This window comes from Nycticebus coucang, chromosome 1, assembly GCF_027406575.1.
Source record: "Nycticebus coucang isolate mNycCou1 chromosome 1, mNycCou1.pri, whole genome shotgun sequence".
NCBI lineage: Eukaryota > Metazoa > Chordata > Mammalia > Primates > Lorisidae > Nycticebus > Nycticebus coucang.
This window is the reverse complement of record NC_069780.1, coordinates 17,403,032-17,424,164: the sequence shown is the minus strand read 5'-3', so window position 1 is coordinate 17,424,164 and position 21,133 is coordinate 17,403,032. Positions and strand designations below refer to the sequence as shown.

The 21,133-nt window shown below is 43.4% G+C and overlaps 1 protein-coding gene across 2 annotated transcripts in view; it reads right to left on the bottom strand.

Moving 5' to 3' along the window:
• PKD2 (polycystin 2, transient receptor potential cation channel) overlaps positions 1–21,133 on the bottom strand; it is a 52,564-nt gene that overhangs the window by 13,776 nt on the left and 17,655 nt on the right. For both annotated transcript variants that reach the window (XM_053603598.1, XM_053603635.1), the window contains exons 3-9: positions 19,290–19,423; positions 17,254–17,504; positions 14,115–14,339; positions 10,796–11,024; positions 5,746–5,913; positions 2,367–2,548; positions 618–738 (exon numbers count right to left, since the gene is read on the bottom strand). In XM_053603598.1, the coding sequence (XP_053459573.1) occupies positions 618–738; positions 2,367–2,548; positions 5,746–5,913; positions 10,796–11,024; positions 14,115–14,339; positions 17,254–17,504; positions 19,290–19,423 (1,310 nt within the window). The remainder of the gene's footprint in view (positions 1–617; positions 739–2,366; positions 2,549–5,745; positions 5,914–10,795; positions 11,025–14,114; positions 14,340–17,253; positions 17,505–19,289; positions 19,424–21,133) is intronic.

Sequence of the window (21,133 nt, the reverse complement as noted above, 5' to 3'; positions counted from 1 at the left end):
ATTTTTGCAAATAATTTTTATTTTTAAATTAAAATTAGTTTTTTTGCAAATAATTTTAAAGGCAATTTCAATTTATTGTTAGATGTAGTTTTCAACTTAATAGTTGAATTGTCTTTGTAGGCAGTCTCTAGATGCATGACATATAATTAAGTTAAACAAGGTATCTTAATCTTGATTTGGAAAACTTCACTCAACAATGATTTGACATTCTGGACCTAATTTGCTTTGTCAGTTCCTATTTTTTTAAAAAGAGGAAGAAAGAGAAATGAAAGGTCATGCTAGCAGGGCCTTTAAAAGTGCTGACATGTTTTAAAAAAACATGTAAGCATATTCTACTCTTTAGGCAATGCACTATTTCAGGTAACTATAAATTTGCACTAATTTTTTTGCATTGAATAGACATATAGATAGATAAATGAAAGACCATGGAAAACATATTTGAATAAGTCTGAAGACTGTGAATCAATAAATAAAATATTTTCTAATATATCATATCTACATTTTTTTTTCTATTTCCTGGATCTTTATTTAAAATGACGGGACATGGAGAAAAGAGAATCTGGTGATTTATGAACATCGGGTTTAAATCACCTCACTATAAACAAAAATATACATACCAAGAGAATGAAGAACATAAAGAACACAAAGGTAGTGAAATAAATTGGTCCCAAAACTCGATTAGCTTCCTCAATCTCTGCAAAGTTGATATCGCCCAAAATGATACGGAATTGAGTGAAGCTATAAAAACAAAACAAAACACAACAGAACACCACAATACGAAAACAAAGAACGTCTGGCAGTTCAGGTAACATTTCTTAAAGATGATTTCACGTTTTTTTTGGATTTTTTTTAACAATGTAGTTAGCTGCCAAATAATAGAAAACTGTCAAACCCTTCAGAAAACTCTTGCTACTTAGGTTGGCAATGGAAGCCTTCTGGTATACACGTTCATGCCACTTATGTTACATGTGGAACTATAATCGTTACTAGGGACTTACAAAGAAATTGGCTAAAAAATTTAATACACGGTTTGGGTAAAACACGGTAACTCTGAATCTTCACAATGATTACCCCGGGTCTGAAGTTTTTTTGCCGGGCATGGTGGCTTACAATTGTAATCCCAGCACTCTGGGAGGCTGAGGTGGGTGGACAGCTTGAGCACAGGAGTTCCGAGATTGGCCTGAGTCTGTCTCTAAAAAAATAACTGGGCTTTGTGGCTTGTGCCTGTAGTCCCAGCTACTTGGTAGCCTGAGGCAAGAGAATCATTTGAGCCCAAGAGTTTGAGGTTGCTGTGAGCTATGATGCCATAGCACTCAAACATGAGGGTGACAGTGAGATTCTGTCTCAAACAAAAAAAAAAAAATTTTTTTTTTGAAAGACAGCCAAAATGGTTTTTGTGCAAAGATTCAATATTGTCATCTGTACTCAAGATGGGGTTCAAGTGGCCAGGGCTTGCCAGTGCTGGGTCTTAGCAAAGTCATTTCCATTCCTGACTTTAATAAAACAGCAACATTAATTAGGGATCCCTGTGTGCAAAGCCCGGCTCACTTCCACGATCATGACTTCTCCTTTCCTACTACTTTCTAAATGGGATACAAATCTGACAGTGGCTACACTTTGGTTTTAGTAACATATTTGGGAACTTTGGAAAAAGACTGAGAATTCCTGTACTGATCTGAATTTATCCTCGAATATAAGAAATGCCTTTTTTTCTTAGAAAATAACTTGAACTTCAAAATATGTGGCAACAATAGTTATCAGGAATAAAAATAGAGGCAAACGGCCTATTAAAAGCTACCATGTGGGGCGGCGCCTGTGGCTCAGTGAGTAGGGCGCCAGCCCCATATGCCCAGGGTGGCGGGTTCAAACTCAGCCCTGGCCAAACTGCAACCAAAAAATAGCCGGGCGTTGTGGCGGGCGCCTGTAGTCCCAGCTGCTCGGGAGGCTGAGGCAAGAGAATCGCGTAAGCCCAAGAGTTAAGAGGTTGCTGTGAGCCGTGTGACGCCACGGCATTCTACCCGAGGGCGGTACAGTGAGACTCTGTCTCTACAAAAAAAAAAAAAAAAAAAAAAAAGCTACCATGTGCATTTGGTGCTAAGAAGACCTTGGCCTTTGGATAGCCTCGGTTTACTGTGGCTGTTCTGCTGTATCTTAACTACTCTAGGCCTTCAGGCTTAAGCATTAGCATTTTGGAATGTATTGTTTTCTTTGTACTGGTGGCTCAATGTTTCTGAAAAGGTAATTAATTATTATTTTAAATAACTATCTTAAACACTTGGTGGTCAAATAGCACCTGTGAGGATTTCTTTATCCCTGAGGAGAACATCTCTGATTACGTTTTTCTTCTTAATTTCATATATACTTACATACACACTTGGAAAGTACTGAAGTCATCGATCTGAGTGCCAAAGACGAGGTACGCCAGCTGCGCATATGCTAAGAAGATAATGAAGAACATGATAGCAAAGCCGAAGAGGTCTTTGGCACACCGGGACATGGTGGTGGAGAGCTGGCTCATGGTCCTGTTAAAACTGATAAATTTGAAGAGCTGTAAAGAGAAGGAAGAAACCAACAGACAAATGGATGAACAAGATGTGGTGTATGCGTATCATGTGAAATGTCATTCAGTCCTGAAGAGGGACGAAATTCTGACATGGGCCACAGCATGGATGAACCCTGAAAACATGATGCTCAGTGAGACAGGCTTGCCCTAGAGACACACGCGGCCTGCTTCCTCTCATATAAGGTATTCTGAGCGGTCAAATTAACAGGGGCTGGGCGCGGGAGTCAGTGTTTAATGGATACAGAGTTTCACTGTAGGATGAGAGGAAGTTCTGGAAACGCATGTTACAGATAGTTGCCCAACATTGTGAGTGGACTTAATGCTGCTAAGCTGTGTTCTTAAAAATGGAGGCTGAGGCAAGAGAATCACTTAAGCCCAGAAGCTGGAGGTTGCTGTGAGCTGCGACGCCACAGCACTTTACTGAGGGCGATAAAGTGAGACTCTGTCTCTAAAAAAAAAAATGATTAAAATGTGGCTCATTCCTGTAATCCTAGCACTTGGGAGGCTGACATGGTGGACTGCCTGAGCTCTTGGGTTGGAGACCAGCCTGAACAAAAAGCTAGATCAGGCCGGCACCTGTGGCTCAGTCGGTAGGGTGCCGGCCCCATATACCGAGGGTGGCGGGTTCAAACCCAGCCCTGGCCGAACTGCAACAACAACAACAACAAAAAATAGCCGGGTGTTGTGGCGGACACCTGTAGTTCCAGCTACTTGGGAGGATGAGGCAAGAGAATCGCTCAAGCCCAAGAGTTGGAGGTTGCTGTGAGCTATGTAATGCCATGGCACTCTACCTAGGGCCATAAAGTGAAACTGTCTCTACAAAAAAAAAAAAAAAAAAGCGAGACCAGCCTGAGCAAAAGTGAGACCCCTATCTCTAAAAATATCTGGGCATTGTGGTGGGTGTCTATAAGACCAGGTACTTGGGAGGCTGAGGCAAGAGAATCACTTGAGCCCAAGAGTCTGAGATTGCTGTGAGCTGTGATGCCACAGTACTCTACTGACGGTGACAAAAAAAAAAAAAGGTTTAATTATTATTTTTTCAAACCCAGCAACTTCTGTTCTCTCATTCAGCAAGCATGTGGTGAGTGAGTGCTTACCAAGGGCTGGGCACTGTTCTTAGCACTGGACACAGCAGTGAGCAGAGTAAGATTTCTGCTCCCACCCTGGTTACATGTTACATGATGATCAAAACATAGTGAAAACATGTTTAATTAAAATGACTAGTGATATTTTTCCCCCAAGAAAGGACTAAAATAAGAGAGATTAAGAACTGTACAGATAAAAACTCATTTTAAAAAGCTCAGGAAACTCTTACTGCATATTTTTAACTGTCATTTATTTGGCATCAGCTGCGCGGGAGGCTTCCTGTAGACTGCCTCAGACCTCTGCAATGACCAAAATGCTGGCTTTCTACCCCCAGGAGACAGCTGGGGCTCAGAGCCCAGCTCTGCCTGACTGTACACAGAGCCTTTCTGCAGAGAAGGCCCTGAGGAGTGCGCACCTCACAGCCCAGCGCAATGGTCCCTAAACTTTTTGGCACCAGGGACCAGTTTCGTGGAAGACAATTTTTCTGCAGGGGATGGGGTGGGGGTGGGGGTGGGGGTTAAAGGAGGGGATGGGATGAGGGATGGGGCTGAAAGTGGATCTCGGGCAATGATGCCTGCCAGGTAGCCTTAGTCCTGGCCGCTGCCTTGGCCCAGGCATTGGGAACCACAGGCCCAGAGGACACGACAACCTACTCAGCTCTATGCAGAAGATTGGTGAGGAGCACATGAGGGGATATTGTAAGTTCAGTCATAATCCCTCAGAGAACTTAATGGTTTGGCAAGACACGCCTATTTCCAAGAGAAGCACTAACTAAAATAAAACAGCCTGATGCACGCACTGGAATAAAATCTCTAGAATTTTACCTAAAGGTCTCTTATGGATTGTTTTTGGCCACAATACATTTTTTTGAGTTATAATCACATTACTTAGTACAATCCCGATGCATTTGAGATCTTGATTACTATGACTATTTTATAATACAGATTTAGTGTTTTAGTGATAGTTTCTCTTGAACAAGTGTGTCACTGAATAAACAGCATGAGAGATACAGGATGAGGTGTCTGTCCTCTGACAAACCTTAGGCCTTCCAGGTGTGAACACAATTCAGGAAAATACGTAACTGCTGGCGAGTACCTCCTAGGACAGTGCTGCTCAACAGAACTTTCTGTGATGAGGGACTGTTTGTATTTCCACTGTCTAAGACACTAGCCACCAGCACGTATAGACAATGAAGACATAAAATGTGGCTAGTTAGAATGAGAAAACGAACTTTTAATTGTATTTAGTCTTAATTAATTCAAACTTAAATTGTCATATGTGGCTGGTAGCTACTGTCTGGATAGCACATGGAGCCTGACCTGGTTATGGGTTGGCAGCTGCCTCCGAATTCCTGGAATTTCCTGCATCTCCAGAATTGAGGCTTATTGTGTAGGAGATGTCCTAACCTTTCATGTACGTGGAAATGCTCATTACACCTTGGGACAAAAGGAAATGAGTGAGCAAGGTACTACTCGGAAGAGGTGTCTGTTCCAAACTCAATTCTAGGTAAAGCTTCCCCTATGGTGTCCAGCTGGAAAAGACGCAGTCCTTCCTCGGGAGCATTTCCGAGGGCAGTGCCTCCTGCCCTGCTCCATCCTTTCTCCTCTCTTCAGTTCTGTTCCTTCACCTGATCCCCCCGAGTTGCATGAACTCAGACACAGAGCAGCCTGGACCCCCAGGCCTGGTGCACACACCGAAAGGCCTCTCACTGCACTGGTTAAACTAAACTTACAGGGACAGATCTTGGAAGAATTGAAATGGCAGGAGAAGTAGCATTATTCACAGGGACAGGAACAGTCACATGAGTCTCACGAGTTTTCTTTCTTTTTCATTTTTTTTTATTGAGACGGAGTCTCACTGGGTGGCCTTTGGTAGTGTTGTGGCATCACAGCTCACAGCAACCTCCAGCTCTTGGGCTTAGGCGATTCTCTCGCCTCAGCCTCCAGAGTAGCTGGAGTCTCACGAGTTTTCTTCACGTGTACAACGGGGAGCCTCTGTGGCCAGACATTTCAAATTCAAGCCCTACGCCATTTTGTGTTAGTAAAAAGACAGACAAAACATTACCAAAAATCCAGAACACAAAATTGATAAATTACCTTAATCCAGACAAAAAACACCGTGACAGCAGCAACATTGTTGAACTGTATTTGCCAGTACGCCAGATGCGCAAAGTTGGGGAAAGTATTTTGATCTTCCAGAAACTGCAGTAGCACCCCCACATTTGATGTTCTGTGTATGTTAATTCCTATAGCTACTACCGAGAGCTGGAAAACAAAAGGTTTCTATTTTATTATAGTATCTTAGAAATATATAACCCACCTCAAAATAACTAAGGTTTTCCTTCACCAATGTATTAACTCTAGGGTTCACTGTTTCTTAGCCAGTGACATTCATTTTTTTTTTCCTTTTTTGCAGTCTTTGGCCGGGGCCAGGTTTGAACCCACCACCTCCTGTATATGGGGCCGGTGTCCTACTCCTTTGAGCCACAGGCACCGCCCCCCCAGTGGCATTCATAAATTCACTCACTCAAATGGAAAGGGCTCAGCACCACCATAAAACAGGTAAAATAACGCATGTGTGCACTTCCTTTGTGAGGAAGAGAAATCCCGTGAGTTCACGCACATACTTGTGCGTGCAAACAGATACATGTGCACACACACAAGTGATCATGCTACAACAAACTCCGGCAGGGAAGCCTCTGTCTTTTCTTCCACCTTCATTTACATCCCTTTTCTACCCTTTTGCTTTCTTGGTTTCAATCGTGCTTTCTGGTTTTGGTTTTCTTTAACTGAAAAAGATTTTCTGGTTTCACTTCATTCTCCAATTCCCATCTATCCTTTTCTCTGTTCAACAAAAATGCGGAGATGTCTCCATACAGTGTGCTGTGAGGGGGACTCAGAGGAACGAACAGAAGTCGACTGCGCAACTCTGCCCTCAAGAAACTTAGACTCTGGTTCAAGTTAACAACACAAAGTTAAATAACATACCAAAAAACCCTACTAATGTTGGCATCACGTAACAGAAAATGAAGGGTGACACGAGACATTTTAACAAGGAGTGCTTAGAAGAGGAAAGATGAGCTTGGTCTTTAAAGATGCTAGGGCTGATGAACAGGGAGGTTTGCAGAAGGCTCTTGGGGGGGTGTGAACCAAGGCTTGCCTTCTTGCTCACTTCTGCCCCTAACTCATGACCCTATAGCTTTTCACATCTGCTTCTGGGTTTCACAACCAGTAGGCTGTGGCAGGAGCTGTGACCTTTGCTCTCCACTCCTTCATAGGAAGCCCAGTTCACTAGCCCGTCCTCAGGTGGCCGTCCTGACTACAGACCCAGGAGAGTGCTACAACAAAGCAGTCTGGCTGCTGATTTTAGCTAAAGAGCCAACCTCACCATCTTCCTTTTCTTATCTGTAAAGGATTTTCAGAACCAATCTTGTATTTTTGTGCTGATGGAAGGAATATTTTCTGAGCTCTCTGGGATACACTGAAAATATTTCTCTACGTGGACTTTGCTGGGAGGGATGAAGATGCTGGACTAGTTGGCTCAATCTAACAATAACCCTTTATCCGCCTCTGAGAAGGTGAAGTTGGTTATACAGTTCAGTTATGTTCACTTCAAACAGAACAGATATTTATAAAAATATGGACTATGTGGTTATTTACACAGCATCGGTAACATGGTAACATTTACTTTGAAGTTAATGTAAACTTCAAAAGTTTCTTTGAAAGTTTCCCTCCAAAATAGGGAATAAGAGGAAAGGGAAGAGGAAAGAGATTTTGTGAGCATCTGGGGTGTTATGCTACTCCTGCTATTTCTCTGGGATTCTTGTCCTTACTACAAAAGAGCTTCTCTCTGTACCAGAACATAAGCTTCAGGAGAGCAGAAGTTTTGGCTGCTTTGTTCATTCCTACATCCCCAGTACATACTGAGTGCTCAGGAAATAGCTGCTGAATAAATGAATTAATCAGTTTCACCCTGTTAAATCTAGCAATCAACAAAATGATTAGAGTTCTTTATTATCTTTTTTTTTTTCCCCAGTGATTCTGCTAGTTTAGAAAGACGGTTGCTTAGGACAAATAGCTGACTTTGCCCGTAGACTTCAGAGTATTTGTTGGAGAAACAAAAAAGGAAAATAAAGGAAACAATTTCTAAGTGACTTCGAGATGTTATTATATTTACATTTAGAATATAATTTCTTCTCAGGTTTCAGGTTGACATAAACAAATCTGGGCTAGATACGACAGAAAGCTTTGGGTCCTGTCATGGGTTTGAAGGTCCAGTGCAGCCCAGGGTACATTTTAGAGGGTTGTGGAGCAGAAAGCACGCTCCTACTTCCACTGTCAGGAAACACTGCGAAGGAGAAGTGGGATTCCAGGAGCCCTTCCTTGTTCTTTATAAAAGTACGCTGTCTGAATGGTGTCTTGGCAGTTCTAAGAGCTAAGAAAACTAAAACGCACAAGGAAGCAAGTTTTCAAAGAAATACTTGCAAAATACTGTGGCTGTTCACCCACAGAACCTGTCCTTAATTCCATGGTGTCACTGGCTATTTTTCTAGTGGTCTTCAAATGGGGTATAAGGCAGTTCACTGGGCTGTGGGAAGATCTTAAAACTCTAGGTGGGTGGCAGGAAAGTGTGAGCATTATACTTGTATTAATTTTTATCATGCTTTTTTAAATTCTCTGTTAAGTGTATAGTTTCAAAGCTGTACCTGTTATGCCAACGTACACACATATAAGTTACAAATAAATACAATTCATTGGGGTGTGTGGTCAAAGCCTTCACTGACAGGTGTGTGATCAAATAAGATAAATGTAACTAGTCTTTTGCTGATATTGAAGCCATTTGGTTTAAAAAAAGAAGTCCCATTAATTAGCACAGTATCACACTCACCTTTCTACCATTATTCTCAATGACCATAATATACATAAATAAATCCATATAAATCAAAAGGCAGCGTTTGCATCACTGGAGTTCAAAATGATAATGTGCTCTACAATAATTGTCAACGTATATGAACTGTACTCTGTCAGCACTTAGAAATATTTAAAAAAATTATTTCCAGTATTATTGACTCTCCTGCTTCTGTAGATACTGTAATCCTTTTGCAACTCTGCTCATTACTGATACATTGAGAATTTGTCTTTATTTTGTGAATTGCGTGATACTGTATAACCATCATAAGAGACAGGATGCAGTTCTAACTGCACCAGGGTCCAATAGGTTCCATGCTGTATCTATTCTATAGGAATTTTTTTTTTTTTTTGAGACAAAGTCTCACTCTATTGTCCCAGGCTAGAGTGCTGTGGTGTCTGCCCAGCTCAAAGCAACCTCCAACTCCTGGGTTTAGGCAATCCTCCTGCCTCAGCCTCCCAAGTACCTGAGACTACAGGCACCTGCCACAACGCCCGGCTCATTCTTTTTATTGTTAGTAGAGACAGGGTCTCACTCTTGCTCAGCCTGGTCTCAAACTCCTGAACTCAAGAGATCCTCCTGCTTCGGCCTCCCAGCATGCTAGGATTATAGGTGTGAGCCACACGCCTGGTCTTTCTGAATCTACATGTACGTGGCTTGAGAGGCAGTGGCAGGGTGGTTAAGAGGGTTGGTGTGAGGAACAAATGAACTTCTGTATATAAAAGGCCTTGGAACTGTGCCTAACACACAGGAGCATCTGAAGTGCTAGACGTGATGATTATTGTTATCCTTGTAATGGTCCCCGCCACCGGCAGTGTGACTGCTGGGAAAGCTGTGTTCATGCAGGTGTTCTGAATGTCTTCAGTGTTATTTCACTCATATAGGAATCATGTGTTTTCTATATTTTATTAGCTAATTCTAGTGTTAAATAGTTTGCTAATGACAATGTAAATGCTTCAAAAAAGTCAAACAATTTTCAGGAGTGGAATGAGGAAAAGAATAATTCTTGTGAGGCAGGCTAATAGAAGAGAGAATGCTAATAGGGGAATGCATCGTTCACTGAGATTTCAGAGGGTCATTTTCGTTGTTGGACAGTGGGAAGGATGGGCACAGAATGATATTACATAAAGTACAGCTATGCCAGTCAAAACTTTTAAGCATCTAACAAGTAAGCATGTTGTATGCTTAAATGTGTAACAGGACTTAGAAAAAAGTCATCTGTTATTGTCAAAAGGAGAAAAGCTTATAAAAATTCATGTTTACACTGAGGCCTCTGGAAGGAAGTGACTAAGATCATGCTTAATTGATTAAGAAGAAGGGGGAAATATCTTAGAAGTTATTACAGAGCCGGGTATGGTGGCTCATACCTATAATCTCACTACTCGAGGCCGATGCAGAAGGATCCCCAGAACTCAGGAGTTGAAGACTAACCTGAGCAAGAATGAGACCTTGTCTACTAAGAATGGAAAAATTATCTGGGCATCGTGGTAGGCACCTGTAGTCTCAGCTACTCAGGAGGCTGAGGCAAGAGGATCTCTAGAGCCCAAGAGTTTGAGGATGCTGTGAGCTATGACACCAGGGCACTCTCCCTAGTCTCTCTACACAGAGAGACTCTGTCTCAGAAAAAGAAAAAAGAAGTTATAACAGAGTCAAGGGCAGGCACAGCATCTGCAGGGTGCCATGGTCTTGACTATCTAACCCTGCCTTGTGACTACTTGTACCTCATGCAGATGACTTCGATGAATAAAACTTAGTTTTTGTACTTGGTGGGCTATTTACAGGAAATTTTAAATCACAAGAGGCTTCTCTGGCACCCAAAATATTTCAGGCTGTTTTTTTTTCTTGCTATAACTTTTCACATGTACAGAAAAGATACAAATTAAATGTTGCTAGCAGTTGAAGAAAACCAGAACCAGTGAAAATGTAAAACTAAACGCTGCTTTCTCTTCCACATCTCATATGGCATGGCCAAGCCAAATATGAACTGGCCAGATACTCTCCTGTTAACCAGTGTGGCTAACGGAGAGCGTCTGCAGAGGCTTCTCCACTGCACATTCAGAAAGGTCACTCACGCAGAATGAGGAACTGATTAGTAACACGAACGTTGATATAACTGAGGGGGAACTTTTGAGATTCTTTTTTTGGAAATATCAGAATGCACAACGCTACAGAGATCAAAGACTCTACCTCACATGCTTTAGAACAGAGGAGGGAACTGGGCATTATTCTCAAACCTACCAGAATGATCACAACATCCAGACAATTCCAGAAACTCCTGAAATAGTGCAGTTTGTGAATGCGAATTTCCAATATCTCTTCCACCACGTAGTAAAGGATAAAGAAACAAAAGATAATCTCACAGGCTGCCAGGAAGAAATCAAAAGTAGTGACATAGCGGATCAGCTTTACGGGCTGGAATTGCCAAGATGGAATCACGCCGCCTGTTGCTGGGAATTCAACCAATAACCTGTGTTGCAATAAGAATAATTAAAACAATAACAACAACACATGGTATAGCCAGGAAAGAGGTCCATCCACCCTGTCCCTGTACTAGAATGTAATAAAACTGCTACCAGGGGTTACCCTAAACTAGAAGCAAAACATTTTCATCAAAGCTAATGACTCTATACTAGTCAAATTTTGTGCTAAAAAAGGAATAAGACTTTCCAAGGCCTTCCTTTCAGCCTCAAAGGGTTACTTCCTTCTGCTTTCCCTTTATTTTTCTGGTATTTATACTGCTCAAAATGCTGTATACTTTTTTAAAATGTAAAAATTAATCAACCAACAAACGTTTCTAGGACTTCTGTTAAATGCAAGTCCGTCTACCGGGCATCGGGAATAATATAATGAAAGCAATGCGTTCAAACACGTGTCATCTGATTGAGAAGCAGGATATATACTCTGTACATTATAAAGGTAGGAACCGAGGCTCTCGTTCATTCATTAGGTAACATCTCATTGGCAATGAATAGTTTCCCCTCCTTATTCCTCCTGTTCCCCTCCCAGGGCCTTAAAGTTGATAGGTGGGTCCTTGATACGTGTGTACATATGGTCATCTGAGCCTGTAACGTGTACTGTTTTACATTCACACTGATGGCACTGACTGTTCATGCTCTACCATCATTAAAACGAGGCCTTTTTTGTTGCCAAATCCCCATTTTGTAGGTGTTACACTGAGAAAGTTGAGTGATTTCACTTAATGGTACAGTCTTCCTATCTAACTGAAATTGAATCTCTAGCTCCTTAATTGGAAGCCTTTCCTAAGTGCTGGTGGATTCAGCTCCTAGCTGTGACCTTCCCTCCCACTGAGAGGTGGGGAGCCTCACTAGGACCCCAGCCTGGGCCAGGGACTATGGCAAACTGGATCTGGTCAAAGACGTGGGAACATTTTTCCTTCCTCCTCCTTGTCAGTTCTCCTGTTCTTTCTTTCCTATTTGATGTGCCGGGAAGTAGGGTCAGAACCCAAAGCTCAGGAGAGCAACACTGAACCCAAGAGCCGCCTGCCTGACAGCTTCAGGGGAGCTCAAGAGAGAAGGAAGTGGTCCCTGTGTGCAGTCACCTCTCTCCAGCCTGTTCTGGCCCTTTGTTTGTCATTCACTGCCAGAAACTCAGAACACAGTGTAGAGAAATAAAGTAAATACACTGGCCACATTTATTCTTGAAGTATGGGAAGGAAGTGAAAGAAAGAGTTAAGTGTTACACAAGACTTTCTGTAAATAGATGTGACTTGTCAGCCAGTGTGGCCTGTTTTTATCGTACTCTTTTTATCCTCACTAGAATCATTAGAAAAAACTCAATAATAATTGCAATAGATTTTCATCCATTTCTAGAATGAAACTATTACAGGTTGAGTATCCCCAATCTGAAAAGCTCCAAAATCCAAAACCTTTTTTTCTTAAATACAGTTTTACTCTGTTGCCTCAGGCTAGAGTACAGTGATGTCATCATAGCTCAGAGCAAACTCAAATTCCTGGGTTCATATGATCCTCCTGCCACAGCCTCCCAAGTAGCTAGGATTACAGGTGCCTACCATGACAGCTGGGTAATTTCCCCTCCCTCCTTCCCTCTCTTCCTTCTTTCTCCTTCCTTCCCTGTTTTTTTTTTTTTTTAGTACATAAGGGGTCTTGCTTTTCTGCAGGCTGGTCTTGAACTCCTGAGCTCAAGCAATCCTCCTGCCTCAGTCTCCCAGAGTGCTAGGATTACAGGTGTGAAACTACTACACCCAGCCCCCAAACTTTTTGAGGACAGGACAGGACACCACAAGTGAAAAATTTTACATCTGACCTCACATGATGGGTCACAGTCAAAATGCAGGTGCACACAAGGAAAAATAAAATTACCTTTGAGCTATGAGTATAAGGGGCACATGCAACATAAATGAATTTCATGCTTAGACTTGGGTCCCACCCCCAGGATATCTCCTCTCTCTCTCTCTCTCTATATATATATGCAAGCATTCCAAAATCTGAAAAATCTGAAATCTCAAACACTCCTGCTCCTAAGCACTTCGAATAAGGGATACTCAACCTGTAATTGATAATGTGATATTACTTTCTGTAAGTTGTTAAATACAAGGACTGGGAAAATGCAACTGGCTATGTAAAACAGAAGTGAGTTTAATCTTAAGAATCGTTACAAAGTAAGCCTATTATGAGAACATACTCTTCTTATTTTGTGTGCAAATATATGTGTAGGTAATCCATGCTTGTGATGTTTGGGTGTTGCTGATTAAAATGGGTAAACTCTGGATCCTCCTTGCCCTCCTCTTTTTCTTTCTTTATAAAAATTTGTTTAATAGTACTTGTTGCCTTCCAACATGCTATGTAATTTATTTCTTTTATTATTTATTGTCTCTTATGTATCTCCTTCTGGTTGGACGCAGCCCTGCAAGGGCAGGGATCTTTGTTTTGTTCACTGATGTGTGCCAAGATCTTAGAACAGTCTGACGCATATTAAGTATCCAAGTAAATGTTTGCTGCATGAATGAATGAATAAGATGCCCAGACAAGCCAGTGATCTTTCCATCAGTTTCCTTACCATCTCCCAGTGTGGTCAGGACAGGGACATCCCAGTATCTGTGGGCCTTCTCTGTCTCTGCTAGCCCTGAGCAGGTACCTGAGTTCCCTTCTGCACATGAGGCAGACTCCTGAGTTTTAATAGTATGGACGTCACCTGAGAGCAGGAGACTCAGAGAAATGAGGCAAGAGTTCAGGCCAGGGTACTTTGTGACAAAGCAGGTAGCACCGAACATCCTTACAGTGGGGGGTGAGGATGGACATTAGAAAAACTGCTTTTTCTGGAAAGGCTCCAGCATTAGGACAAACTGGGACTGGATTTAAGGTTCTTTCCAACTTGTGATATTCTATCTCAGATCCTAACTTCCTTCCCAAGACATCCTTATCCTAATAAGGCTTTATATTTATTTCCCTGCTATCAGTCTGGATCCTTAGAGCCCTCATTTAGCCAACTGCAGGCAAAGGCATTCTGCCCTATTTCCAGAATAGAATGTAGATAAAACTCCACAGAAACAGGAGGGATGCATGGTCCCAGTACACACCTGACCACACAGAACAGGTTAATGTTGGTGTTGTATACCGAAAAGTCAATAAAAGTTGCCCTGGTTCCTCGGTCCAACCAGACATTTTTCTTGAGGCTAGCGATCTGGGCAGCTGTTTCCTCCCTCGTTCTTGACAAATCCAGGTAATAGCCAGCTCCACTATAAGTTGCGATGATTCCCCAGTGGCTGCTCCCATTCAAGTCTTTTTCGCTTGTGTAGATCCAACTAATTAAAAAAAAAACAAAAGCAAGGTACATTCAAGAGTACACTTGTGGCAGTTACCCTGGTAAGATGAAATAAGTAATAAATCTTATCAAATTGGATAATGTCATAATTCTCATACACTTATTAGCCCCATTTTAGGAACAAGGACACTGAGGCTTCATGAGGTCAACTTAGTCCTAAAACTTCTTCTCTTTTTTTTTTTGTTGAGACAGTGTCTTGCTATGTTGCCCAGGCTGGGCTTGAAGTTGAGATTCACCCACCTCAGTCTCCTGAGTGGCTGGAACTATAGCTGCTCACCACTGTGCCTAGCTTAGTGTCAAAGCTTTAGAGGGTAGAGTCATGAACCTCCATCAGGGCTGTCTGTCTCCAGAACCAGGAACTAGATGACTCAAAGCCCCCACAGAAAATGATAGCACAAAGAGGGAAGAATTCATGAAGCACCATTTTTGGCAACTAAACTCCACACAGCATCTAAGATTTCTTTTCTTTTTTGGAGACTGAATTTCACTTTGTCCCTGGGTAGAGTGCAGGGGTGTCATCATAGCTTACTACAACCTCAAAGTCCTGGGTGCCAGCAATTTTCTCACCTCAGCCTCAGCCAGGATTACAGGCGTGTACCACTATGCCCCATATGCCTGGCTAGTTTTTCCCCCCAATTTTGGTAGAGATGGGGTCTCTCTCTTGCTCAGGCTGGTCTCAAACTCTTTAGTTCAAGCATTCCACCTGCCTCATCCTCCCAGAGTGCTAGGCTTACAGGCGGGCGCCACCGTGCCTGGTTTGCATTTAAAAATTTAATCCACAAACATTTACAGAGTATCTTTTAGGAACCAAATACCTCTTTAGCACTAATGGGGATAAAAAGATGAACTAAGGTCCCTTCCTCCCAAGTTTATAATGAATAGGGAGAGAAAAGTTGTAATTAAGCAATTCAAATACAGTGTAGATAAAAATAGGGAGCAAAAAATAAGTTTAAAGAAATTATGCTGGGGAAAGCTATTTGGGGGGATGAGGGCTGGCAACAGAGGGGTGGGGTCAGAAAAGCCTTTGGGAAGAAGCTGTATGGGGCCTGAGCTGTGAAAGGAAACTAGGGTTTGGAGCTGCACAGGTGGATGGAAGGGCATTTTCAAGCTTGAGCCACGCAGGGCTTGAGAAAATGTACAGAGAGCCCCGCGAGTAGTGTGTTGGCTCCATGTGACCAAGAGGAAGTGAGATTGTGAAGGGCAAGCATGCAGGTGTCACTGAAGAGAAAGTTTCCTTCCTTCCTCCCTCGGGGTCTTGCTCTGTCATTCAGGGTAAAGTGCAGTGGTGCTATCGGAGCTTCCAGCAACCTCAAATTCCTGGGCTCAAGTGATCTCCCACCTCGGCCTTCTGAGGAGCTGGGACTACAGGCATGCACCATTACCCTAGGCTAATTTTTTGAATACTTTTGTGGAGATAGGTCTCATGCACTATGTTGCCCAGGCTGGTCTTTAACTCCTGGTGCTTCACCCTCCCTGGAGCTGGATTACTGTGTGAGCCACTGCACCCGGCCTTGCAGAGAGCTTCTAGAGGCACAGAACAGGGTTGCTCTGGGGGCAGCAGGGGAACCTGGGGGGAGGAGGAGCGGAGACGCCTGTGCAGAAGAGCGCTACCCTAGCAGGCCTTAGACGGCCTTTCCCTCCGGCCAGCTCCTGGGAACCCTACTGGTAAATCGCTCCATACACTGGCACAAGCTTTCCCTGAGCGGTGATGGCGGCTCCCGGGGCCTGCGCTGTGCGCACTGCGTACCAGCACGTGGCGCATGCGCGACCCCCGCCTTCCTTCTGGGAATCTGGAATTTTGGCCCATGTAAGGGACAGGGGGCCCCAAACCAGTACCCGTATCTGGGAAGAACCTCCGGAACGGGGTCTCTAACGAGTTTCTCCCACAATTTACACGTCGTGAGGACTGGCTCCTGGAGGAATTCAGTGCACCGCCGGCGCCCCCAATGCCTCCCCTGCACCTGGCCACGTGTCTTTTCTTTCCGCTGTTGGCTCTGTATCCCTCCACCGTAATGAACTTCGCCGTGAGTACACCCCTACGAGCGCTGTGAGTCCTTCTACTGAATCAGTGAACCGGGGGTGGTCTTGGGAGCCCCCAGCATGGCTCAGTTAGTAAGGCCTGTAATAACCAAGGGCTGAAGAGGCCTGGACCAGAGCAGTGATGGTGGGAGGGGGAAGGACGGACCGAGGCGGCGCCCTGCAGCGACCCGCCACAGAACCTGGCAGCTGATACGGGAGCTGGCAAGGGAGAAGGACTGCTCTAGAATGGCTCTGGAGTCCCTTTGAAGGTAAAGGGAAGATGGTGGCGCCATTAAGAGAAGGAAGCGCAGATCCCCTAGGAAGGTGATGAGTTCGTTTGGGGGACATGGAATCACAGGAGCTGGTGGGATGTGCAGGTATAATGAGGTTCTCTTTGCATCAGTAGAATGTATGCGCGTGTGCAGATGCATGCTTAAAATCATAAACATTTGAGAAAAAGGGACGTTAAACCAGACAGAAACTGCCTCACAAACCTTACACTTTTAGATAATTGTATTCTGAACAAAAATCTATTAGTAAGAGTTAATACAAATAATTTCTGTACCAGAAAACTTTCTAGTAACCTAGTGTACGGTATTATCATGCCTTTAAAAATAGTGCCCAGGCATGTTCATGTAACCTCCAAAGGCTCAGATAATTTCTCTTTTGTGGGCCATGTGGTCAATGATTTTTTGGAAAGTGTGCATGCCGAAACTGAAAAGGGGTTAAACAGTAGGGAAAATTTCAGAAACCAAAGGTCAGTTTGGTTCATAAACACCAGAGAGTCACTGAAGGCATCTCCTCTTTGGTGAAGGTGTCAGGGAATGAAGAAATGAAAGAATGTGACCAAGTAGCCATGAATCACTGACACTTACGCTGTTCCATTACGCGGCCCAAACGGAGCCCTGTCTTCACTACTGACAGAGTAGACATCATAGCACTCTTTAATCTCATCTCTCCAGTCCTGGGGGATAGAACAGGATCCGTTTCTGACTTTGAGTTGCCGTATACGTGGTACCCCTAACAGCAGGTTCTCGTAGAAAATGAAACTTCTGTTGTCAGCTTCGGTTTGGTTGCCGGGCTCCATCTTCCAGTACAATCCATCCAATAAGGAGCCTTGTGTGAACTGAAAGCAAAGGAAACATTTTTTAAAAAAGTTCCAGGCTCCACAGCTGTCTTACTCCTGCCTGGAAAGTCTGCATGAACAAGAGTTTGGCAATCCTACCGAGATGGTGGCGTGGTCAGAGCGGATTTTGTCTTCAGATAGATTTGGGTTTGGATCTTGCTCCATCACTGGCTAGTTATGAGGCCTTGGGTAGGATCCTCTAAGACAAGTTCCCTGCATTTGGAAGACTCATCTTTGCAAGGGCCCATAGGGGGTACTTAATAAATGGCAACTCACTTTTGTTCTATGACTAAAGGTGGGGTGGTAGTTATATAAATCCAAGATCATGATCAACTCCACTTTCCCTTATTAAAATAGCATCCCATGTGATCATGGTTCTAAACTTGTTTAGACACAAGGTTGTAATTTGGATTGCCAGCTTGGCATCTAGGGGATCTTTTATTTGTCTGGATCATTTTGCTATAGGGTGAACTCTCCAAGCCCTCTCTGCCTCTTACAGCTTGGCATTTATTATCATGGAATGTGTATATGTGAGAAGTCTCTGGTTTATACAACCAGCTGTGCCTACAGGGAAGGCAGACCCAGCTGTTTGTCAGTGTGCTGTCTTTATTAAATGATCAGTACAGAGAGCTGACTTGGCCCAGCAAGATGGTGAAAGATTCACATACAAGGTGGATTTGGATACCAAGTACTTTTATACATTAATAGGTTCCTGTGACCTAGGTTTCTCTATCCCTAAAATCAACACTTCTGACTCTAGGGTCTAGTAAGAATTTTAGAAAGTATTACCCTAGGAAGAAACAATCATTTCCTTTCCAGTTTCCCTCCCAATTTCTTAGATTCCAACCACTGTATCTTTCAGATCAGTTTAGTACTTTTCCTGTATCACTCACTGCTTATGCCCTGTTGCTATGTTAGAATTTGTTACAATCTGGGAATGCTGGGTTAAATTTCACAATAGCAGACCTTTGAAAGAATGTGCCTACTTTTTTTTTTTTTTTTAATTTGCTCAGGCTGGTCTCAAACTCCTGAGCTCAAGCGATCCTCCCACCTCGGCTCCCAGAGCGCTAGGATTACAGGTGTTGAGGCACCGCACCTGGCCAGAATGTGCCCACATTGTATCAGGCACTGTTCTAGGAGCTGGGGACACATGCCATCATCAGCAAAGAGACAAAACACACACAGTGAAGCAAGGCAGAACAATGAAAATTCCCTGTGGGTCTCACATTCTAGAGCTTCTCAATAAATATTTATTGAAGCATGAATGAATGAATGAACAAATTATAAACTAGGATGAATATGGCTATCAGGCTAGAAAAAAAAGTCAATTTGTCTTATTTTCTTTCTTTTTTTTATTGTTGGGGATTCATTGAGGGTACAACAAGCCAGGTTACAAGGATTGCATTTGTTAGGTAAAGTCCCTCTTGCAATTTGTCTTATTTTCTAGCTATGTGACCATGTGCTTTAAGCATCCTGAACCTCATCTTCCCCATTAACAAGCTTAGGCATGCTATTAGTACTTACCTTATGAGGTTACTGAGGGGATTAAATAAGGGAGGGTATGAAACACCTAGCACGGTGCAGGGCACGTGCAAGGCCCTCAATAATGTTAGTTCACCCCTCTGTGAGTAGGAACAGTGACTTCTAACAGCTCTGCATAACTTACAGTGCCTCATACAGCGTTAACACACAGCAGTCCCTGTAGATACGCACACATTCACCTTAGGAAGCCAAACGGACACGTGTCAGTGATACGGAGGTAGTTTCAAAGTCATTTGCAAATACCTTCCAGAAATCTTCCATAGAAGCCAGAGTTTTAAAGTTAGTTTTCTCGGTTTTGGACACGGGGGTGTCTAGGAAGAGCTGTGACATCAGCCGGGTGTAGTAGTACACGTTGGAGCTCATCATGCCGTAGGTCACTGGAACACAGAGAGATCCAAATGAACTCCCCCCGGGGACCTGCACACTCACGGATGCCTCCACGAAGGGACTGCTCCTGGGGGAGGACATTTTCGACAAATAGCCACATAAAGTCTCTCCTCACTTTTGCTTCCTTTCCCCTATTATTCTCCTAGGGTATCTCTCCATCTCTCTGGCTTATATACAAGAAACACATAATACTAATGTTGGCTTATGTGAAACAAAATTGGCTTATACTTTTTTTTTTTAATAGATGGGGATCTTGTTCTCTTCTCCATCACAGCTCATTGTAGCCTCACACTTCTGGGCTTAAACAATCCTCCCTTAGCCTCCCAAGTAGCTGGGACTACAGGTGCACACCACCATGCCTGGCTACTTTTAAAAAGTTATTTGCAGGGTCTCACTATGCTGCCCAGGCTGACATTGAGCTCCTGGCCTCAAGTAATTCTCCTGTCTTGGCCTCCCCAAAATGCTGGATTATAGGTGTCAGCCACCATGCCCAGGTCAAAATTATCTTACTATTCAGTATCAAATTTAGATCAGGTGCCTTCATTTGGGGGACATTGGGATTTCCCACATGCCTAATTTCCCATGTCCTCTCAGATCAGAACCTCCATTCCAGTTAGGCTGATGTGCTCAAAGGCCAGGCGAGCTCCCCAACCTAAGGCTGCACAGCTGCTCACTGTCCCTGCAGTGACCTGCGCAGGCCACGTCTCCTCCAGGTCAACTCTCTGTTCTTCTCTGCCCTGCTCTGTGCACCAAGGCTGACTTTTATAGATTAGACCACCTGGGATCTTTGCTCTTTGGGGGCCGGAGGAGAGAAAAGTTGGGGTTTGTTCCCTCTATGTCTCTTCCCCTTACTACCTGGATGCCACCCGGCCGTGGATCCTCTAACCTTGGCCAGAGCTGCTGGGGGAATTCCTTTTCCCACAGCCACACCAGGTTCATGCAGTTTCACTCCCTCTTCAAGCCTGGAGGTGGAAGCCTTTCCCGAATCCTTGTGAGTTCCCTCAACCGTGACATATCCCTGCAATTACCACTTGAGTTTACCATCTCTTTCCTTCTGGGATGCTGACTGATACAGACACACTGTCTTTTTACCTCCAGTCAAGTCTTGTATGGAACCTGCTACCTCAAGCTACATCCCTGCCATGGACATTTGCTGCTTATATTAAATGGTCCTAGAAGTAGGCAGGAAGGTAATTTATAAGCTTATGAGGTCAAAGAAGATTAGGGTTTGACTCTGGGTCATGCGCCTTACTTGCCATGTTACCTGCAAGTTGCTTTAACTTTCTGAGCTTCAGTTTCCTCTTCTGTAAGATGGGGATAATTAGCTATTCCAAAGGCTTTCTGGATCCTTAAATAAAAATAAGGATCCAGAGTGGCTGGCTGGCACTTAACAAATGTCCAATAATACACACAACTTGTGTACTTTATCTAGAAAAGTAGGAATACTTTCCACTCCCCATAGTTAGGCTTCCTCACCTGTCACTCTATGACCCCATTAGGACCAGAGGAGTCCTCTTCAAGTGTTACATGACCTGCAAAACTTTACTGGATCAGAGTTAAGGGCTTAGATTTGTAATATAGTTACATTTACAGAACCAAGTATTGGTCATGCAGGTGAGTATGTTGTGATCTCTGTCCTTAAGAAGCATAGCTCATAACGTGCCTGGAGTGAGAGGTGCTTAGCTAACTCCCACAAAGCA